The sequence below is a fragment of the Strigops habroptila genome, chromosome 9 (assembly GCF_004027225.2).
Source record: "Strigops habroptila isolate Jane chromosome 9, bStrHab1.2.pri, whole genome shotgun sequence".
In the NCBI taxonomy this organism is placed as follows: Eukaryota; Metazoa; Chordata; class Aves; order Psittaciformes; family Psittacidae; genus Strigops; species Strigops habroptila.
In genome coordinates, this window is record NC_044285.2 from 25,647,570 (window position 1) to 25,671,042 (window position 23,473).

Genomic DNA, 23,473 nt, shown 5'->3' on the forward strand with positions numbered 1-23,473 from the left:
AATGGGCATTACAGGATCAGTTTATTGAGGGGTTTTGCTGACACCATACGTGCCTCAAATATAGATCCTTATTGCTTGTTCAAGGTAACAGAGCTTCCTGATGGGATTACTGCATTTGGGCTACACTAGTTGATAAAATGCCCAACTGGCAGCGTTCATCAGGAACCTTGCTAGCTCTCCTTTCCCTTCTGTATTTCTGTTCCATCTTTAGAAGGGAAAACAGAATATCTGCTTCCTGTTGATAGATGATTTTGGTCACTGGAGATGGAGAAAAGCTGCAGTTGATGTAAGCATCATGAGTACACATCACCTTCTGGCAAACTGGGTACAAAGTTGGGGTTACAATATTAGCATCCTGCATCTTTCTGTGGCTGCTCACTTAGCAGTAATAAGGACACAAATACTACATAAACTGCTCTTTTAAACCTATTAAAGTCTTCTGTTTATAGTGTACCTGTTAGTGGTCTGTCAAGGGATTGTCTCAGTGCCTCCATCAAAAAATGCAACTTAATCAGCAGAAGGATGACTACATGAACACTGAACTGGCTATGTTACATGCCTGGACCATAAAATGCCGTGGGAATCAGTGGGCTGTTTGAAAATCCATATTTACACTTTTGCCAATTAGGTGTGAAATCCTGCCCTGGAGATCCTGTAATGGAAAGCCAGACTCAGATGTCGGGTAGGCTCTTCAGAGATGGCCAGTTTGCAGTAGGGACCAGATGAGGAAATGCAGCCAGTCTATTTATATGAAGAAGGATTTTTACTTATTCAAAACAGTGACATCTCTATTTTGATTTCAAACCGATGGTAATATTTGAAGAACTTCATTCTGCAAAGTCAGCTCAATACAACACCCAAAGAAACTCCATAAAATCCTACAGGTGCCTGTGTTGTGCCTTCAGTTCCTATTAAAATTTTATCTAATGGTGAAACAAAAGCTTTTTCCTCTAGCAATAGCTGAGGTTTTTTCCAGTTGCATCCTGAAGTGCTCAGCAGCCTGAGTCATTTCAGACTAGACAGCTACATTCCCTTAGGGATACTGTTTTACAGTCTCATTCTAGTCATAACTCTTCTAGCATCCATCAGATTTGCAGACCCAAAAGAAGATCCTACAAATCCTTTAATGTGCTCTTAAAACCTTAGATAGGATCCTGTAAACTACAGACAAAGCTTGAAACTAATTTTGGATGGGGTAGGGAAAGGGTTTTTTTTGATGAATTACTAACATGACTGTGTAACCCTTCTTTACCATGTCTAAATTGGGATTTAACGTATTTTTGGTTGGTACCAGCCATGTAAAAGCAATGGGTGGTATTTGGTGTAGTGTTTTATATCAGCTGCCACTAGGTCTGTCCTCTAATAGACCACTGACACTATCACGAAGCATATTTGTTATGCCTGCAAGATTTATCAGAGCTGCTTTTGGTAGAGACTATTCAGTACCGGGGTTTCATCATTGTTATTCAGGCATGAGACAAAAGGTACTTTGTGGATGAATGTTGATATCCTCTTGGCAGGGAATGACAGGCTGAGGTTGTAGCTGGCTCTGTAAAGATGGAGAGGAAGCTGGCAAACTTACAAAATAACTTAGGTGATTAAATAAATTGGGTGTTGAGGAGCTTTTAGCAGCTTAGTTGCATCTTCAGGTGTCTGAATACCTTTAGAACTTTCAACCTTTTTTAACCCCTGGTTCATAGGCCTGAGTGGTAGTTTGTATTTGTTGCAAGCTATGGCTGACTTGTTTACTGTGGGGAAATACGAGTCATATTTTAAATAAGCACAAATACAAAATTAAACCAAACCAAAACATTTTCATAACAAGCTGTCATGGAAGTGCTAATGGAAAAATTATTAATTATTTACACAATTAATGGAGGAAGTGGGTAAGGTCTGTTTTTCAGCTGTCCTATGGTAATAAGTGTAGAGTTAAGACTGGTGTTCATTTCTTTCCAAAGGGGAGAGTTACGTCTGCTCATCTGACAACTTCTTCAAGAAGGTGGAATACACCAAAAACGTCAATCCCAACTGGTCTGTCAACGTGAAGACATCTGCCAACCAGAAAGCACCTCAGTCTCTGGCCAGCAGCAACAGCGCCCAGGCCAAGGAGAACAAAGATTTTGTGCGTCCCAAGCTGGTAACCATCATCCGCAGCGGGGTGAAGCCCCGCAAGGCAGTGCGTGTGCTCTTGAACAAGAAGACTGCCCATTCCTTTGAGCAAGTTCTCACTGATATCACTGAAGCTATAAAACTGGAGACAGGAGTGGTCAAAAAGCTGTATACCTTGGATGGGAAACAGGTAGGAGTTTTTACAGATGTTATATGTCTTTTTCTTTCTTTTATCTTGAGGCTTTGCTGACTCAGAATGATTTTTGAAGCCTAAAATTAACCTGAGATGATCACTGCCATCTGTTCTCTTAGAAGTCAGACTTCTCATGCCAGTGGTTAAGTTACTAAATTTTCACTGATATTAATATCAAGTAAAGAATGTAGCCAACAGTGTGAGGGAAACAGATGCTGGGTCCTGCATGCCAGCGCGCAGTGCGTGTTGTCCAGGCTAGCTAAATACTAACATGGGGAGTTCAGCTCACAGCCACCAGCTGATTTGGCTCTGGAGTAATTGCAAGAACTCTCAAGCTTTGGATTCACTCAGTGAAAATGTGTTGCTTGACTTTCCTTGCCCTCACATGAAGGCTTGCTAAGATAAAGTAATTGACCCAAGCATGCTCTTCTGGCTGGCTCAGTAATTAGCAGGAAACCCATGGAACTCTGTTGTGTTTTCTTGACTAACTACGTGAAGAAATAACATGTAGAAAGGAATTTGGGTCAGAAATGTTTAGTGGGTCGTCACAATGTGCTTCATGTCTACATTTTCTTGGAACTGAAGGAAACATCTGTCTCTTGTTAGCAGCTACACAGCAATAAGCCATGTCATATTGCTGTATCTATGAAAACCCTGAAAGGAATGTGGAGGATAACTTTGGGGACTGGGAAGAACTAGATTCTTCAAGGACAGTTCTAAGCTTGATTTAAAAGTTCTGTGTCTTCTGTAACTGAGGATCGATCCTATTTTTGTCACTACTTTTCTTGATCCAGATTCTAGAGTGAGGCAGCACAGCTCTTGTAGGTGGGGATGGACACTGGCTATTCCAGGGAATGACGCTATTGCTTTAAATTAATTCTCTTTCCTATCTCTGGAGAAAATGATTCAAATACGCTCTTGAAATACCATGCCAACCCCAGGCAATGCATCCAACTAACATGCAGACTTTATATATGGAAATGTTCGTCCTTCCCACCCCAAATATAGGCTCGTAAAGTGTCCTGTGCAGTGTTTGGGAGCTGAGAGTGGCATGTCACTCTAACCTGTCTGATAGTCTTGCTTTTTCCCAATCTCTATATCCTGCATGTTAGTCAGAGGCTGCTTCTAGCTTCAGATATACCAAAATCACATCTGCCTGTCAAAGCTTTTCTTTCCACTTGTCTCAACCCAGCATTTTTTCTTTATATGATGTATAATTTATACATGAGTGGGTGCCTTTCCAGCTAGACTGTCTATAGATACAGTAGCATGCTGTAAATAAGCAGTGATACAGAGAGTGATGTACTGGAAACCTTGAAAGTGGCTGGAGGAAGAAGAAGGAAGGAGTCATGATCTGTCCTCACTGAGGAAATCATACATGCTCACAAGTCCACGTGTTTTGGATCACAGCAGCTTTACACAGCGTTTAATAGATGAATCTGGCCTGAAAGCAGCCTGACCCTGCTCACGCTGGCACAGAGTCCTGTTGCTCCCACAGTTGTGAATGAGGACCTTAATCTGAGCTTGTATATTGCCTCAGTTCTTTGAGAACAGCCAGCATTTTGGAGGTGAGATGTTGCTTTGGATGGTGTGCAGAAATAGGGATGCCTCGTATACTGCCATCAAACTGTTCTCTTCAGAAAGGGGCACAAAGATCTATGTAATTCAGCAGTTCCTACTGCACGCTGTTGTCCATAGCAGGCACCACACCATACATGACTCCTCTTGAATCAAAAAATAAAAGGCAATGTTGTTTTCCTCATGTCAGGCTCTGGTCACTGTACAGTGTCTAGTGCTTAATTCAGCACTCTTCTGGCTGGGGCAACCAGACACCTTCACCATCAGTTTTTGTTGCAGAAATGTGATGTTAGTAAAGACCGAACAAAGACATCACATTCAACTTGTTGTGCTGCCTGTATAATTCAGTGTTTTATGAAATGTGATATTTCATTGTGTGGTAGAGACACCACAGGGAGTTTCACTGTCCGCAAATGTCCACACAGCATTGCAGCTATTGAAAAGAGTGAGATTTTGTGATCTGACAATTTGACAATACCTGTTTGGCAATTGATGTTTGTTTGCAGCTTACCTGGCTCACTGAGGCTTTGCTTTTATTAGGTTGCAGGAAACCTTCCTTGGTTTTTTAGTCCAAGTGTTTTCTTGCTGTTGAAGCTAGAGCTAGAAGCTTCTCTCGTGGGTGCAGTGTTTGCTGTTAGGGTTTCCATGACATTCTGCTCCATAAAAATTTGACCTTCTGACATGACATTGAGGGTTTTTACGTGTCTGATTCTGACATTAGAAAGAGCTTCTTGAATGCCTAATTCTGGCAAACAGTACTTTATTTTCAGGAGAAAATATTCATGCAAAAGCACAAGCTGCTCAAAGCTGAAATCCTGACAAGGATCCTGACAGTCTGTCTCTTTGAGTGTCATCAGAGGCACGTTCCTCCCTCTGTTGTGAAGTGATAACATTTACAAAAGGAATGTACAAAGGAAAATCATCCTTTCTCAGTCCACAAGCTGGGACTTAATGAGGGGAGATGATTATTTTATTTTGAGGCATTTCCATGGTGCTCATCAGTAATCAAGATGCTTTAGAAGTACAGACAATAGTGGCAATGATAGAGTGGTGTGTAAATAATTACATTCCTATGCACTGCAGACCTGCTGCACTGGGAGGGAGAAAGCAGTTAACTGAGAGCTGGGTGGGGTGTGTGTGAGTAAATGTAACACCCAAAACAACAGTGAGGTTGGGCTTTTGGAAGGGAATTCTGTTTCTTTCTATGTCTTAGGTTGTCCAGAGGAATATGGCCCTTTTGAAACTGCTAAATTAGCATCTTATGTTTAAATAGTTTATTTAACTTGGTCTTGCACGTCTTTCTAATGCCTTGTGCCTTATCTGTCTGTACTCAAGCTCCTTCCCTCCTTGTCCTCCTTGATGGACATCCCTGAACTCAAAAGGGGCTTCAAACTGTTGACCAAATCTGAGTCATGACAGAGAATCACAATGAAGATTTAACTTTTGAACTTTCATGGCCATATAGGAAATGGGACAAAGAATCCAGTGCATTAAACAAATACTACAGTGGATCAAATTCAGCACTTGATTTCATGACTACAACTGCTGTTGTGTTGAAATGTGTAATATATGTTAATATATACATATGCAGGATTGAATTTGGTCTGATCTGTGGATCAGGTTGGAAACCAGTTGTCTTGAGAGATTCTTTCTCTTTCTTTGAACTCTTGGTTATCTCCAGTGTCCCAAATAGGTCTGGATTCCTGGGAGCACTGGCTGCTCTGTAAACACATGGTGGCAGTTTCTGCTTCATGTGCTTAATAAACCAAATTAGAAAACAGAATGCGAGACTGTGGATGAAGTTGCATTCAGATATTTTGTATGCAACAGTCTGAGCTAGACTTTGTATAGATTTACTGTCCTCTTTGTGCTCGAGCTCCTTTCTCACCATGGTGTACAATAAATAGGTGTTTTCCTGGAAAAGAGGAAGCTATTTAATCACTGACAGCCCAGTGCCCATCTTCTGCTTTCTGTGCCTCACTTTGCACGTGGTCTCTGTCCACATTCGTTCCTGCTTTTAAGAAGTGACCAGTAAAAGCTAAAGCCTTCTGTACATGCTGACCTTCTCTTTTCCTGCGCTGGCTTGTATTCCAAAGTCTGTGAGCTGTTCTGCAGGTATATGAAGGGAGGTAGTAACAAAAATCAGTTCCTTTTTTTGTGATTGGCCAAGTGGGTGAACTCTGGGGTGAACAGGAACTCATCAGCCATGTTCAATTGTGCTTCAGCATTAACATGCTTTTTTGTGATGTGGAATTCCTTCTGCTTTTTCTTCAGCTGATGTATGGCCATCTCTTAACTAAACACCCCATTCTGTGACACAGCAATTAACATCACCAATAAGCAGAATAAGGTGCTGTTCAGAGGGGAAGAGCTTGTAGTTCCACATACAGATAGATATCCTGGCCAACAAGCAGGGAACCGAATGTGGTTTTAGCCATAATAACATGCAGTGATCTCTTCTCCCTGCACTTGAAGACTTCAAAGCCCAGAAGACAGACATTCACTGGCTTTTACCTAGCCCAGACAAAGTGCTTCTGTATCTGAGCATTAGCTGTCTCATCACATGAAATTACATACATTTTCATATGTCAGGGCCTTTGTGACTGTGCTCCCAGAAGAATTTCTAGTCTTAATAAAATGGTCCCCTCTAGCAGTCCTTGCTTTGAGAAGGATTTCATGTGGCAGGTGATGAGTGAAGTTCATCTTTCTGTTTGCAAGGCTGATGCAAATGCCTGGGAGGCCAGCCCTCCCCTCCTGGCCAGAGGAGAAGTTGCCGGTTCGTTTTAGATGACTTGCATCGAGGAGGGGCAGCAGCCGTAGAGGGAGAAGGAGATGATGAAGCTCACAACAGGTTAAAGCTCTATTGATTACATTAATGAAATTGTATCAATGAGACATAGAACAAGGCTTGTATCAAAATATACAAACACCTCCAGTGGCTGTAGCCTGTAACTGATGTTCAAGAAGAAGGTGGTGAATGCCTCCGTGACGTACCTAGTAACATCTGCATTCCTGAAAGATCAGAGGGAAGATATTCCCTATAGAGCCTTGAGATGCTTAACTTACACCCTGAGGCATGAGGTTCAAGGTTACAAAGCAAGCAAATTACTTTGTGTTATTACACATGTCGAGGGATAAGATGTCAGAAACTCTTCATCCTTCTGAGCCTAGATAATTCTGAGATACAGAAAAACTGCACTGAGGTAACCCCAGAACAAAGCAGTTTCATGCACTTGTGTAAAGCTGGGATCTAGCCCCAAAACAAAAGGGAGGGAAGAGCAGGAGATGGGTGCAAGTGTGTTTTGTACCCTGCCTCCTGCAAAAGGCCCTGCAGCAGCCAGTGCTCACAGAAGAGAGGCGAGTCCCACCTTCCCTCCCTGCTGCATGAAGCTGTAACAATAAAACTGTATCTGTTTTGCATCTTTTTCTCAGTGCTGCTTGTTAAGTGCTGAGATTTGGCAAGTCTTGCAGAAGTCTCCCTCTCTGGTACCAAGAGGACAGGTCTGGATGGAAGAATTGTGCAGGCAGGGTCTTTACCCATAGCTGCCTCCCTGACAGATCCCTCAGGGTGAGGGTTGCTCCCAGCTTCGCTCCTTCTCATTGCTTTTGCAGACTACTCTCACTTAGAGTGTTTGCATGAGATTATTTCTCTCTAGCAACCATGTGTCATGCGAGGAAGGTTAGTAATAATGCATGGGCTGAAGAACTTCTGAACCCAAGTCATTTACACCACCAGACAACACAGCCTACTTCTCTCTCTTCAGGGAGCTCTTAGCCTAAGCTGGAAACTCAGCAATGCCTGATTCATGCCGTGACTAGACACTAACACAGACAAACCCAATTAGGCTGCAGGTATCCCTTAGGGATTTTATCACTTGCTAGAATGAATAAGGCAAGCTTCCATGAATGTGTATCTAAGTACTTATGATGAAATATTCAGAAGACTTTCTGAGATGTTATTCAGAAACCTTATGCTTATTAATTTCTGTTTACTTGGGTCTCTGGGCTATGGAATCTGAGTAAAAAGGGGCCTATCTGGAACACTGTGAATCCTGATTCCTGTACTTACCAAAGCAGACACAGTCTGATCTCAGCAGCTAAAGTCTTGACCGGATCTGTTCTCCTGTGAGCATTGAGACTGATCTGTTTGCCATCAGTGTGGTCTCAAATCAGCTCCCCAAGGCTTGTACGGAGCAAGGGGAGGCAGCATCTTGCAAACTTTGGATGTTTTGCCACTGCTTTGCTCAGCCTCAGGTTCTGGAGGAGGTGTCCTGCTCCTGCCTGCCATGCAGCAGGGTTTGCAGCCTTTGCTGGCATGTTCTGGTTATGCAGATATTGGCTAAAGCTGTGGTGAATCCATTGCCTTCCTAAGGCAGTGAGGCTCCAAGTCCAGAAGCAGGCTCCAGAGTTGCACTGCTTCTTGCTGAACATTGTGGGTTTCTAGAAGCAGAAGCCTTGCTGTTTGACATGTACTGACCACGATGCACATGAACACCTGCTACTGGTGTCACAGATGGCAGGCTGTCAAAATTACTGAAAGATGCAGTCACATCTGACCTGGTGACCTAGAAGTGCGTGGCCCCTATTACTGAATCCTCCTGCTATTCACACCCTGAAAGAGATGTATGCTAAAAATTCAATCCTCACCAGCATCTTTATTTTGGCAGTTCTTGCTGTCATACAGAGTGATGTGTTCCCTTTTTACTCTGAATCCCAGGAGAGAAGAGGATTATTCACTGTAGTGCCAGAGGGTTTAACTAGGAATAAATGGGCTGAAAATGAGCAAGGAAATTAGGCTGAATACTGGGAGCTGAGACAGACCAAGAAAGCCTTGGAGTTTTTTCCACTGCTGGTTTGTATTCTCACATGAAACTGAGTTTCTGGTTCATTTTTGGTGCTCAGTTAGAAATCCCACCAGTGTGAATGGGGGTCCCTGAGAGGGAGCAGGTTACGTTGAATGTATTCTGAGCAAGTGCCTACGTCAATGCATGAACACTAGTTAATGTCTTATTTCTTTTGATCATGTAGAATAGAAATAAGTGTATTTTCCCTGTTTGTAATGGGGAAATGTCTTGCTTATTCTGGTGCATCAAGGTCCTCAAGAATCTGATGGTGGTAGGTACCATATTTCACATCTCGTTGCAAGTTCTGCCTCTTCTTGTGTGCTTGAAACCACTTCTTCCCTTCTCAGCTCTTACTGGCCTGTGATCAAAAGGCTGTTTTCACTTTGTAGCAGGTAAGTTATGACACAGCATACACTTACATCTCTTTAGGAAGAGCCTGCACTAGATGTGGGTAAAGGCAGCCTAACAACAGAGGTCAGAGCTATCATCCAGCACAGCAGCACCTCCTTCTCTCTTGTCACTGAAACAGCACACAGAACTGAAACAGTGATTATTCTTTTTTATATGTAGTATGTGCATTTTGATGAAGCTGAAGTGTTAAAGAAATGAATCCACATTGCAAGGGGTCCAGGCTCAGCGTGAGAGGTTGTCAAAAGCCTCCTTATCTTGTCTTCTGAATGTGATGCCAGTGTCATTTGGGGGTCTCCATGGGACAGTAAGGCAGCAAGTGATGGCTTTGCTCAAGAGCAGAGTATAACAGCTTCCACCCACCCTCAGGTCTGCCAGGGATGACAAAGATATTGGCACAGAAATGTGTGTAATAAAAGTATGTCTAAAGGAGTTGAGGAGGAAAAAAACCTGGATCCAATCCATCCAGATTTTCCGAGTTGGCTGAGGTAGGCCTGCATGTGTGGGGAAGCACAAAGACAAGCCATGAGAGCTGAGGGCCGGTCCAGCTTGTGTTCAGTGCTGCAGCAAACTGATTAGCACACAGAGCTGGAAAAGCAACCTGCTCCTGGAGATCTGCTTAGCTCCGGTTTCAAACTGAATAGGGAACAAATAAGCAAGGCCAATAACCAGAGCATTCCCTGCTCTAAGCCATAAGTCACACCCTCTCCCCTGTGAGCATACAGCCGGTCCTTTCTGGATTAATAGCCATAATTCTGGTTTCCTGGTGAGCAGCAAGCAGGATGTGTATGAGTACACATATGTGTGTCTGTCTACGTTTTAATAAGTGTTGCAGAACACAACTCTGCAGCTCAACTTGCTGTCTAAGCCATCGAAACTCTCCATTTAAAGGATCCCAGGGACTATCGTGCTCTGACAGGGATATCCTCGAGTTGTGTTATGTTTTTTTCTTCCCTTGCTCTAATAAACCAAATGCGTTTTACTGGAGTCTTTAACTGCACTTTGAAAATGTTTGCTTGCTTTTCAATTATTCTTTGAGCTAAATGGAAATCTCAGTGTCATTAACAATTTTCCAGTTATCCACGTAATATAAAATAAATGGGAAATCTGGGGGTATTGGCACATGAGGCTTTTTTCTCATTTTTTATCTTGAGAAATACTTCCTATCCAGGATTTGTCAACTAGAGTGGGTGTAAAATATAGCCTGCTTTTCACTAATTCTTTTTTTCCCCAAATGGGGGACTTAGTTATGAACAAAATGGACAAAAACCAGACATGGGGAAGATGAGATAATATGCACCATTTGTTAAAGGATTTTTTCCAGGGGATTTTGCTGCACTCAGAATTGGCGTGAGAGGTCAGTCCTTGCAGTGCTCCAGGTCTGAGCTCTGTTATCTGGATGGCAATGAACACAACCAGCTTTATCAGCTCCACAGGAGTAATTATGCAGCCAGTGAGCCTGCAGGGCAGCAGGGGAGAGCAGGACTCCAGGCTCCTTCCTCCTGCTCCCCTGCCCTCACCATCTGCTCTGTGCTGCTTATCTGGTACTCGGTCCCCTGTGGCTGCCAGCGCCCACAGCTCTGGTTCTGCTGCTGCCTTGCTGTGGACGTCGCTCCCTGGTTGTGATGGGCCGGTTCAGAGAGGCTGGGAATGGTGACCGGTGGTGTACCTGTTCTCTGGATGTCTGGTGGTGAAAACCCACTAGGAAACACAGCTTCTGTACTAGAGAAATCAACTGAAATGAGAGTGAAAATTCTGAAATCCACAATGCGGCATAACAAGGTATGAATAAATGTGACTTCTGCAAGACAAACTTTCACCTTGCTGCTCTCTTAGTGTAGAATAATAGAACAAATAAAATCATGGATAGGGGAGAGCCAGTGGACATTTGGACTTCAAAAAAATCATGAAGAAAAAGACTCCTTCAAGAATCTATTAAGGAACCTCCAGTAGTGATAAGAAGGGAAAATATTATCACAGATGTGAACCAGGTTTAGAAGAAGAAAACAGGGTAGAAATAACTTTTTATCAGTAAAAATTAAGTATCATGTTACAAGCGGTGTTTACTGTCTTCTTGAGTGATCTGGAAGTGGAATTACTTGGTGAAGATGATGAAAGAATTATTGTGGTAAAGAAAGTTGGGAGACAAGCAAGAGACTTACCAAGATGTATTGGATGTAAGGGAGACTTACCAGTGTAATGGATGATCCTAAGTGCAAAGCAGCACACACTGGTAGAAATTACTTAGCTTTTAAATGAAAAATAACTATTCTGCAGAGAGGATTGGTCTCGATGAGGCAGGCTAGTAAAGATTATCTTAGCACAGAATCAAAACAACATGCTAAAACATATGGTATGCATTCAAAATTCAGACAGAAAGCAGCTTCTTAAAATATTGCTGTATTCCATTTAGCCTTCCATTTCACCTCTCCACAGTCACAAATGTGTCTCAGAATATGGAAGTAAATAAGAAGCTCCTCCAGTGGCTGTATTGCAGCCCTCTGCAACTTCATCTTCTCTTGAAGCAGTTAGAAGGGGTGGGTGCTTGGTAACTCTTGTTAATGCAGTATGTTATAGCTGGGGCTTCAGTAAAACAAGGAGTAGCTTACAAATGTGCCTGCAAGTATGAAACTGGGAGTTTGCCTGTGGCTGGGGTATCTGGATGACCTGGTACCCAGTAAGTAAATGTCCTTTGGAGGTCCAGGGTGTCTAGTTATGCAAAGATGTAGCTCTACAGATGGGGTGTACCTTAACCTTCTATAGAGAGGTGACACGTGTCATCCGCCTGCATGGTGGAACACTGGAAATGGGTTTGTCAAAACTGCATGGAGTGATCCTACTCGTTATATTCATGGCACAAAATCAAGTGCTTGTGAAAGTCATGTTCTTAATGTGTGTGTGCATCTCCAGTCTTCAGCCAGGTTTGTTACATAGCCATTAACTCAGGATTTGTAATCTCTGCTCACCACTTTCTTGATGTCTGACTTCTGTGCTGTCCTCATATCTACGAAACAGTTTCATTGGAGTGGAGAGAAAAATTACACCCTCCACTCTTCTCCAATACCACGTAGGATTTATGGGAGCCTAGGATTTGAATAGTAGAAACACACAAAACTGCAGTGCAGCCGTTTCAACTTTGTCAGGAATTTTAAACCAAGCAGGTAAATTATTTGGGGACAAATGCTGAGAAGCAAAAATCCATTTGAAACCTTAAACCTGTGCAGCTTCCATCATGGAGCTGAGCTCTCCAGAAAGGCAGTAAGAGGGCTAAACTTCCTTGCCTCAAATGTGCACATATCAGGAAGCTTATCAACTGCTGGCAGTCTGCAGGATTACATGTAAATTAAGTGTATCAAAGAGTCAAGTTAGATCGCCAACATTAGGAGCTAAGAATGTTATTCTTGCCTACTTGAAAGCTCTTCATAATGGATTAGGAACAAGAACTTACATCTCTTAATACCAGCTGAAAATTGAGGCATCTTTTTGCTTCTAGTGAATTTTAATACTTTGAGAGTAAATGGTGCTGGGGATTTCCTTCATTTTAGACAACTCCAGCCACCGAGGGTTGCAAAACCATGTGTGCATTTCCCAATCAAAATGAAAGCCATAAGGCTGGCTGAATTGTGTGTAAGTCTCCGTTGAGTTGTTGGTGAATTATTTTTAGCACTGTAAAGCAACAGAGTTCTTTACAATCTTGGCATTTCTTGCAGTTTTAAAATGGAGAACAGCTTTTGAAATGTCTGCTTTCCCTTGAATTTTTATCCATATCATGAGCTGCTTCATACAGTTTTTGCACTGCTCTTGGCAGTGATTTAGTGCCCAACCGTGCAGAACTGTTCCATTTTACACTGTTTCTGCAGAATGCTTTTTCTTCCAGAAAAATAGATGCTGGAAAAAATGTTATCTGATCCTGACGTTCATTGTTTGGGTTGTTTCCAGTTGCATGTGTGAAGTGTTGAATTTAATGCAAAATGGACAGTAAACAAAGAAAAGAAGTTGGGCTAAAAGTGGATGGACTGGGGGCTAATTTACAGATCTTGTCAAATTTAGTACTGGTGAAAACCAACTTGATTTTTTCTTCTAGCACAGCTCACCAAAGACTTACTTTCTCTCAAAAGCAGAAGAAGGGAGTTGCTACAGGGATTACCCTGTCACAGATGAGAGGCAGTGTGCTCAGGGGTTCAAGCATCAAGAGTGGGGCTTGGGGCTCCTGGCATGTATCCTTGGTTCAGCTGCAGTGTGTGACCCAGGTTAAGCCAATTAATCTGGTGTTTTCAGACAGATGTACCTTGACACACTTAAACTCCCAGGGAGGCTGACATGAGGTTGTTCATTTGCCTTAAATGTTCAAGTTTGAAGTTTTCACACATCTTTGTCTTAGCTGTTTTTTTATAACTCACTTATAAGACTTATTTTACAACTCACTTATAAGACTCATAATACTGCTGAGAGCTGGAGGCATGATCCAGGTAAGGGATTCTATTGATCAGGGTTTCCCAACCCTGTTTTTTTCCCAAAGGGCTGCCTAAATTCTGTAGGAAGAATGTCTATTACCCATTTCTAACAGGTTTCTAACAGCTAACATTGCTATACCAATCAGTAAAACATACAGCACAGTTGGAATGTTCATTTATCTCTTTATTTTTCCCCTCCCATTCTATTCATTCCCTGCTTGTGTGCATGGGGATTTGCCTGTTTGCTTTCCTTTCCTTGCCATATTGTTTCAATTATCAGACAATCTTTTTTTCACCTCCACTTGACTTATATGTGGGTTTGACTTACAACTGGGACAATACAGTCATTCTGGCAGCTGTATTGTGAGCCACCTTCTGCTGCTTTTTGGACCACCAGCTAAGATTGGTGAAGAATACTAAGTCTCAATTGCATCATAACAGACTCAATTCCTTTTCTTTTCACTGCAACCAGATACCACATACAGGACACCTGGGTTTAGTGCTCCAAGGGTCTGGCTTCTAAAACAGGCTACGTGTCCGGGTTCTGCCCCCTCAGCGGGTAAGATCCATTGAGGGTGATCTCTTCTTGTATCTGGTGCCATTCTTAGGCAGGAGACAAAGCGGAGATTGATTCAGTCCCAACCTTCCCATGTGCTTCCTTTCCATAAGTCACGGTTTCGCTGCTGCTTTGTAGCCTGGCAGCTGCAAGGGCTGGTTGCTTGGTGACGCTCTCAGCAGCACAAAGAGCTCTCAGCTGGGAGGCCAGGTCTGTCCGCCACAAACAGCTGGGGTAATTTTATTTGTCTTTCTCTTGTTCCTGATAATTGCAGGGAGCTGAATCGAAGTCAACATAATAGAAAGGGGAGCACCAGCAGATACTATTTATGGCTTCTTTATCATCTACCTTTTTCTCCCTGAGTCAGGGGAGTGACAGCGTGTGCCAGCAGTGGGCTGTGATTTCAGAAACGTAGGAATAAAATTAAAAGGCACTATTTCCACTTCTGGTTCAGGGAGGTTCTTACCAGGGCCTATATAAAAGCAACATGTGAGACTGGGGTTTTGGATTTATGAATCATTGTTCCTTAATCCAATGGCCTGCCTGTTCATTCTTTGTAATCGTATGCTGCACGGTCACATCTGTGAGATAGCTATTAATGACTTTACTGCAGAAGGATCAACCACTCCTCAGATTTTGTACAAGGTGAAAACATCGTGATTTAATGATGTGGGCACAGGCCTTCATTTTATGAACTCCTGGTTTCTCATTTCTGCTCCTGTTTAGGCTATGTCATCCTAAGCTACCTGGTGTTTCAGTTGATTTCTACTTAGGGTCAGGCTGGCTGGACCGAGGCACAAGAAGGTACAGAGGAAAAGGTGACAGGGGACATTGATACTGCTTGGCTTGTGCTTCTGGAGTAGCAGGACTTCTCAAGCCAGTGCTAGCATCAGTCACATGTTGGGTCTTGGTGCTATCAAGTGCTGAGCATGCCAGCTCAGATGGGTAGTTTAATTATGCCAAGTGTTATGTGGTAACCAAACAATTAAACCTAACACTGAATATTTACAGTTCACTGGTGACATGCACACTAACGTGGATAAACTGATGTAGGAACATCGTAAAGGATGTGCTGTTAAGCTCCAGGCCAGAAAGGTTTGTGCATTTTCTTCTCTGATCAAAAGCCCCCAGGTACCAAGAAATAAAACTACCTTTTGAGAGTTTGGGCCACTGTTCTAGGGCTAAAGTCAAGGAAGATTGAGGAATGTCAACTGAATGGAAATGAACCTGCCTAACACGGTGCTAAATCTAGCATGTAGAGCTGCTGAAGGAACCGACTAAGCTGGTGACATCTTCTGATCTGATTGTGAAAATGAGGACTTATGTTGACAGTCTGGAATAGCGGGTGTTACAGGAGACATCTGGGCTTTTGGACCTGGTTTGTATGCCCACATGCCTGCACAGGGCCTTATTACATGAACCTTTTCAGTGAAGAGACAGCAACCCAGGTGGTGTTTCTTTGTTAAAAACCACGTGCTTGAGCTATAGTCTCTCTTGTCATGAAAACATTTTGTCACTCTATCCAGGTACTCATGGCATAGTTTTCATCCCTGAGCTGGTGCTTCCCAGATGTTTTTGTGTGCATGGTATTTACATAGATTTTGTCGATTCCAAATCTAACAGTTTTTCTCATCAATTACTTTCCAATTTACTACTTCAGATGTAGATGAATCGAGACAATAACCAGGGCAATCCTGTAGCTCATGCTTTAGGGTTTAGAGTGATCACTGAAGGGATCAAGAAGGAATTGGCGTCTCCAAGCAGCATCATGCAAAAAGATGGATGTGGATTTGTGAAGGTGGAGCTTCCCTCCCTTGTGAAACATCAGCTATTAGCCCCTCACAGAGGCTGTGCATCAGCCTGCCTACACCCACCGATGAACTGATCCTCTGTGTCAAATCCTTATGTAAATGTAATAGCCTAATCCCCTTGTCCCAGTAGGAATTTCACACCTTAATCTTCTCTGTGTTCAGGGGCAAAGACATTCCTAGTAGGCAGTTTGACGAATGCATCCTATTTTGAGATAAATCACTGTGTGTAAGTTTGTGGTAATAGGGAAACTGTAGTCTCTGATTGAAGACTGAAGCATGTCACTGAAAAAGCGAGGGGATTATGTTCCTAAATTGTCTGTGGATTTCAGAGGATTTGCCACACCAAATGAGACCATTAACTTACCAAGTCCTTCATTTTGCCCCTGGCTGGCTCTTTTTGCTTTAGCTGGAAATGCTCCCTGGGTGATAGTTGAGTCTATAGGAGTGGAAGGAACAGGATTTCCCCCTGATCCCTGGAGCGACCCAGGTCGTGCCTTGCAGCTTGTCATCACTCCTTGTGTGCTGGGCTTCCACTGCTTGAGTTGGAAGAAGTGTCACCCGGTGTGTGTGGTGGTGTTCTGAATAAACCTGTAATTTACATTCTCATGTAACCCCAAAGAAGGAGTAAAAAGGCTGAAGTATAGCACATGGGGAGGCCTGGGCAGTGCCTTGAACTCATCCTTTTCTATATAGGTATGTATTAATCTCTTAGTCGTGGATACTTATTTCTTACCCAGCTGCAGAGCCTCATTCAGAGCTCACTGAAGTCTATAGAAGACTTCCACAGGCCATGACCTCAATCTGATGATCTAATGTATTTGGAGCCTTCAACGACAAAGGAGAATTGCTACCTCTGAAAAGCAGGATGCACCAGTGTGTTTCACATCACAGCTGAGAAGTAATCGCATTACACACAGAGGCTCCTTTTCTCAGACTCAGGAGGACCGTGTTTGTATCTCTTGTGCTGCTGGTTATGCAGATAATTATAAGTGCAAATCATGCAACTGGATGCACTGTTATTAAGCATCATTCCCCCAGTCTGTTCATGCACACACACGGCCGGGGTGGATCTTAATCAGCTGCAGATTAACCACTAACACAAAACACAATGTGTGCACAGCTTTACAAGCAGCAGTGGTTAGCTGGCCATTTGGAAGAAATCTGTGTACATGTGTCCTGTTATTTCCACTGCCAAAGCTTTTCCAATCCAGCCTTTTGTTTTAGTTTATTTCTCACTACAGAAGCTTGCTGCTCCGTGCCCTGCTCTCTTGTTGCAGCTCCAGTCCCTCTTGGCTGCTCTTTGTTTACCCTGTTATTACTGGATGCTTCGGTTTGAACTTGCTTCTCACCGGTGCACGAATGAGGCTCTTCAACAGTCAGGCCTTTATATCTATTCTCTGCAGAGTCCATTCTACTGGTGCAACCCTTTGAGCATTTGCATCCAAAATGCCAGCGCAGTGAGTCAAATCTGCTACTACACAAGAGAGTCTACACAAACTAAGCCTTGATTTTTTTCCCCGGGCCAGCTGGCTGTGGAAAGTTTTGTTCTTTGTAACTCTAAATACTTGTGTTGTTTTCCAGCAAATTCGCCTGTAGCTCACGTAAGCGTTTGTGGCTTTCCCTTAGGAATGATATCACTGTCCCAGCTCCTCTAGAGCAAGGGCTGGAAAATCTACTTTATGACAAACTATAATTTAAGAGTCAGCAATGTCTGATCTAGCAAGAAATGCAGTTTTGGAGGGGAAACTGTTACCCGGTTATTTAAATGCTTCTGTCATATAGAATAAACCTATCTGTAACAGCAAAGGTCACAGCATGCCCCAGAGCTACTTTTTGGCCATTTTTTTTACTCATCTCCAGCATGGATTTAGTGACCTGTGTGCATTCAGGCCCCTAGAAGGGCTCTCCCCTCATGCAGATGTCCCTGCCCTGGCTGGGTTCAGGTTGTAACACTGAGGAACCCCTGAGAAATCTAGAGGGAGCCGGGAAGTAGTGAAGTCTGTGTGTGGATCCCCTGCACATGCAGCCTTTCCCGGGGTTGTCTAATGGTTTTGATAATTGCAGGTTATCTTTGCAGCCCGACTAAAGTAATTCTGATATTTCCTGGGTTTGATGCCCTGTGTCAGCATTTTCATGTACTGAAGGTGCTTAAGCAGACTGTTTATCTCCACACTCACCATGTTGTATCTTTACCACATTCCTAAGCCAAGAGTTTGAAACAATTTATTGCAGAAATTATAAGGAAGGAAAAAGTATCTCATTGCAGTTCAGGCAGAAATGACACAACTCAGAGGCTTCTTTCAGCCTCACTGGATCATGTCTTGAGCAGAGCTTTGTGTCCAACCCAGCTTGTCAGCCAGCACAGGGAGGGAGAGGAGCAACACTCACTCCCTCCCTGCCTTTCCAGCTCTGATGCCCCAATTAGTACTTACTCATGTTGTTCTGTGGGGTTCTGTGCTGTCAAATGGAAAGTTACACCAGTAGTAAGTGCTGATTAATATAAAGGCGATTGCAGGTAATACATGACTGCTCGTGTTTGCGGGTGTCCTAGCACACACCAGTTGCAGCAGCTGCTCAGAATTGCCTTGCATTGCTTCCCTGGACAGAAGTGTGGAAAATGAACACAATAAACATAAAAGCCTCCAGGTTTGTATTGTTTCCATCAGGCTCTGCTGCACTAGTGACAGTAAAGGGCTGGGGGTGGTGAGCCAGATTCTCAGCACAGGCCCTTTGGTCTTGCTCTCAGTCAAAGCAGTTCAAGGCACCATCCTCACTGGGGGATGGATAGTGGTGTGTGCCCTGACAGCACGGCCCAGGGGTGCTGAGCCCAAGGCAGGTGCCATGCCTCTGAGATCACTGGGGCAGCAGATACTCAAACAGCCACTGCTGCACCATTTTGTGGGGCCCACAGCACATCTCTTCTGTGCTGCCATATGGTGTGGAGCGGCTCTTCACCTTGCCTTCACCATACCCTCATCTGCTTCAGCTGCCTCCTGCTGACCCTGTCACCCATTCCGCTGGTCTTTGCACATCAGTAATGCTGATGTCAAGTCACATTGGCTCTGATGGGTGTCATCTAGGCATCATGCTTCAATATTTGAACTCCTTCCTCAGAAAGCTATTTCTGTGCTGCCAACAGGGCTAGACTTAGTGTGGCACATGGGAGGCTGCATCCTCAGCTATCATTAACTACCAGTTAAGTGGATTTACAACAACTAGGCATGATACTTCAGGTTTTTATCCCCTTTCCTCCTTTTAGCTGAATAGCTGGGAGGAAGATGCTGAACTCTCAGTGGAGAGCTGTAAAAGAATTACTTGTGGGTAGCACCCATGTAATTCTCCCTGAGCTGGCAGAGTGGTAGAGATGCTATTTCTGACAGCACTCAAAACAAACGTGTTCCAAAAGCACAGTGTATGCAGGACTTGAACTTGCAGCAATCCATTAACAGGGCTAGTATGGGAGTTGCCTGTCTGTCACATTTTGGGTTATGTTTGCAAGAAACCTGCTAGGAAAATTGTTCCTTCTTGACAATAGAATATTCCCAAAGCAGGATTTTGAGATGCTGTAAATGGGAAAGTCTGGGGTGCTATTTGCAGAGCAAGAACTGATAGAAGTCTGTAAAGCTCTATTAAAAACAGTGCAGATTTATTGATTTACACTAGCTGATAATCTGTCCCTAAAGCTGCTTTTAAAACCAAAGTAATGTAGTTCTTATTGCTTTCCCATGTCTTCCCTAACAGTGTTACTTCTGTTCTTTGCTTAAGTGCTGACAGCTTAAAAATGTATTTGGAAAGGGTTTTCAGAGGATTTTGAACATGGTACTGTTAATAGGAGCATTGTTCTACCAGTCTCAGCAATTACCCAGTTTCCTCTTGGGGCAAATCTGCCATTTTATCCACTTAAGCACCAGATGCCCACCTTGTGAAACAATCTTTACTATTTTCTCCCTGCTAAATTACATCCAGCATCCGAGGCAGCTCCAGGCAGAGATTTGGTGTTTGTCTTCTTCATTGCTGCAGAGGCGGGGGAAAAATGCAGAAAAAAACCCCTCTCCTGATTTATCCAACCTGAGCAGGTCAGAATAATTTCTAAGCAACTGCACCCCTGTAGCACAGAGCCCTCAGCAGAAGGGGCCAGCCCAGTACCGACCTGCAGCATCTCTGCTGATGCGTGAAGCGCACATCCTCCCCAGCAGCAATGAGGTAACCGAGCTCCCAGCAAATCCTTTGTTTAAGGAATTGCTTCAGCTCAGTGGGAAAGCTGAGCCGCCTGGGCTGTGGCAGATGAGCTGCCTTTAACGGGAGAGAAAGGAGCTCCAAGAAATGACTTCTCCTTCTTAGAAGGGAAATTTTCCTCAGAGGTGCTTTCCTAATTACCTTGTGTGTATTCTGCTGGTGCTGTTTGCACGTGTCAGAGATGGACTGTTAGCCAGCCAAGCTCCTACTGTTCAGTGTTTTCCCTAGCCCAGGATACAGCTCCTTTTCCTCTGCTCCATCAGCAGGGGTTAAGAGAAGTAGCCTTAAAGATTCTACTTTGGCTCAGTAATTTACAGGGTGTTTACAGAGACGTAGTAAACAGAGTGGACCACTGAGGCAATGCTGTGGTGTCCAAATATCTGGTAAGCAGAAATGGATTTTATCAGTCCAGCCATTTGTCTGTTTATGCTGGAGAAGACAAATAGACTTCTGATTCCAGGCCTCTTCCATTCCTATGGAGATAATTTACAGACTTTTACTTACTGAGACAACATCTGCCTCAGGTTGCACTTGGCTTGTCTGCTGTGCAGAGGCCATTAGCAAGCACTTGTCATCAATGCTGGGGCAAGCGACAAGCAAACTGAACCTGGTCAGAGGGAGGTGAGGTTGAAATCCACTTGATGTGCTGAAATGGAAATAGGAAAATGGTTGGCTGGAGAGGATGAGGGAGCTATCTTGAACTTCCCAATGTGAATATGCGTGTACCCAAAGGCTCAGCATGCTTACCCCAGAGCTGGCTGTCACCTGTAGCATCAAGTGCTGTGAATTGAGGGCTTGGCCCCAGCCTGGTTATTTGTAAACTTGACACACTTGTAATCTAGCAAGAGATTTAATCCTGTTAGTGGAGGTGCTTGTTTATTGCTCAGCTGGCCAGAAAGACCCTCAGTTTTTGTCTTGCTTTGCTCAATTTAAATTGGTGTAAATGACTGAACAAAGCCTGGGGCTGCAGGAAATGTGATCTAAGAGCAGCTCTGGTGTTGTGGGTTCCCCAGAGCCACAGCAAATCAGCACTGAAGTCAATATAGGGCTTTCTTGCTTTGCTATGGTAGCACTGCTTTGCAGACAGCCTTGGTTTGTACAGGCCATTGCCAAGATGCTTCACCAATTCATATTAGTGTGGTTGGCTCATAGGTGGTGAACAGCTTCCACATGTGGCTATGGAGGGAGTCTGGTAAAGAAGGAGACATTTTTGTATAGCCCAGTGAGCAGAGAAGTCAGTGTGTTAAAAGTAAAACGTACATCAGCACAGGTGAATGAGAAGATGCCTGGGGGCATGTTGATTCCTTCTTGCAAATTTGAGACATCTTGTTTAGTATCTGTGCTTACAGTGAGCTCTAACAGGATTTAGCCCTTGAATGCCAGTAATTCAGTTACAGAAGACAGCCAACATTTGCCTCATGGGGAGATGTTATAACAACTCCTCTTGCTTTCTATTCCTCTTTCTCCCCTACAGTAAGAAAGGAGATGGATATTTAAATATGTGAATTACCAGCGCATGAGGTTTGGACACTGTTTTTTCGGTATCTGCCTAGAAGAAAGTAAGGGTGGGGGGAGTTGTGATATATTAATTCAATGCAAATTAGTCTTACTTATTTGCCTGATGAAATGGAATAAAAAGAAGGCAGTAGAAAAGGAGCCAAGCCATTTTCCTGTAGTCTGCAGGAGCGAAGTTTAGTGCATCTGGAAGGCACCAGTGCACAGAAAGGATATTATTTGTAATGAAACTGGCATATGCAAAAGCAATGTTATGGCAAATCTGCATCAAAATAAAGGTGGTGTCAAATTGGGCTCAAATTCAGTAATCACAGGTGCCAAATGGATGAATTTCAGTTCAAAGTTTAGAATTGTTGTGATTACTGTGATTATTCTGGGTTCCTTTTTCAGGCTGTCCCAGCAGGCGGTATGAAAGATTAAAAACATTAATGTAAAGACACTGACAGAAGAAGACAGAGTCTCTGCTGGAGGAATGTAGAGTGGGAAGATCAGGAAATGCTGATGAAAGGAAGAAGTACTTGTGATTCAGTCCAATATAGGACACTCTCTAAGTTTCCCAGCCCCAGCCCTCAAAAGCTGGGGGGTGATTTGCATAAATGAATTTACATCTCAACAAAATAGGATTACTTTGGCTAAGAATACCTTTGAATATGGGGGGAAAAAGAGCACCTTCCAAAACAAGCAGCCAGTCAAGCATAAGAATACTTCAGGCACCTCATGCTTGGTTAAGTTACTCAAGGGTAACTGAAAATCCAGGGAAATCAAATACATTTGGAGAATAGCATCAAAGAGATCTTGGCGTTGGATGCAAGTTGATGCATCCTCAAGAGGCATGTTACCAGTGCAGCTCAGATATGTTACAAACAAAGCATGTGTCCTCATTTTAGGGATAGGGAATGGTCACACTGATCCTCAAAGTGGCCAGAGTGCCCTCTCCTCATTGATCTGTCTTTGCCTTCCAGCCTCAGCCTGCTTGGCTTGTCGAGGTCACCCAGCAAGTATGACAGCTACAATATGACTTCAGCATTCCCCTTTTTCCCCCTCCCTGGCTGAGTGATCCTTTCCCACACCTTCCTCACTTCCCCCACTGATGCAGCCTTGTTCCCCACAGTACTTCAAAGGTTTATTTCTATTTTTCCTTGTCAATTAAACTAAACTCCCAACAGCATTGTGCTTAACTGGTACACTGTGGGCACTCCATACCTGTGCAAAATTGCCCTTCCTGGACAAAGCATGTAGGCAAACTCCATTTATCAAAGGAAGGACTTCGGGGAGAGCGTAATTAATCTTCACTTATCCCTGGAGAACTGCGAGGTGGAAACGGGTCTGTAGGTGTGAACAGCTGAAATGACTTGATTTTTTTCACAGCCCCGAAATGAACAAAGAATTCCTTGTGGGAGCCGTGCGCATGGAAAGTAATACAAGATGAAAGAAGAGGGCAGCAAACAGGCTGATGACCTAAGGCTTTGGGTCGTTACTTGCCCCAACCATAGCTAGGTAGGAGAGCCTCTTTCCTACATCATTAGGCCATCACAGGGAACACAACAACTTGAAAGAGCAGGAGAAAGGAGAAGGGAATTAGCTCAAATGGAATGAGCAGTGCTTTCTCAGCATCCTTTGCAAACATCGAAGCTTTACTTATTATAGAGAATGCATCTCTAGCTTTTTTGCTGATTAGATAAATGGCTTTTCCTGTTACTGAGAGCACCTGGATGCACAGGGAATATCCTGACCCTCCTGGTCAAGTCTGCTGGCAGCAGGAACGGTTG

General features: G+C 43.5%; 1 protein-coding gene across 6 annotated transcripts in view; it reads left to right on the forward strand.

Moving 5' to 3' along the window:
* DCX (doublecortin) overlaps nt 1-23,473 on the forward strand; it is a 91,034-nt gene that overhangs the window by 22,281 nt on the left and 45,280 nt on the right. For all 6 annotated transcript variants that reach the window (XM_030497038.1, XM_030497037.1, XM_030497041.1 and 3 more), the window contains one exon: nt 1,959-2,299. In XM_030497038.1, the coding sequence (XP_030352898.1) occupies nt 1,959-2,299 (341 nt within the window). The remainder of the gene's footprint in view (nt 1-1,958; nt 2,300-23,473) is intronic.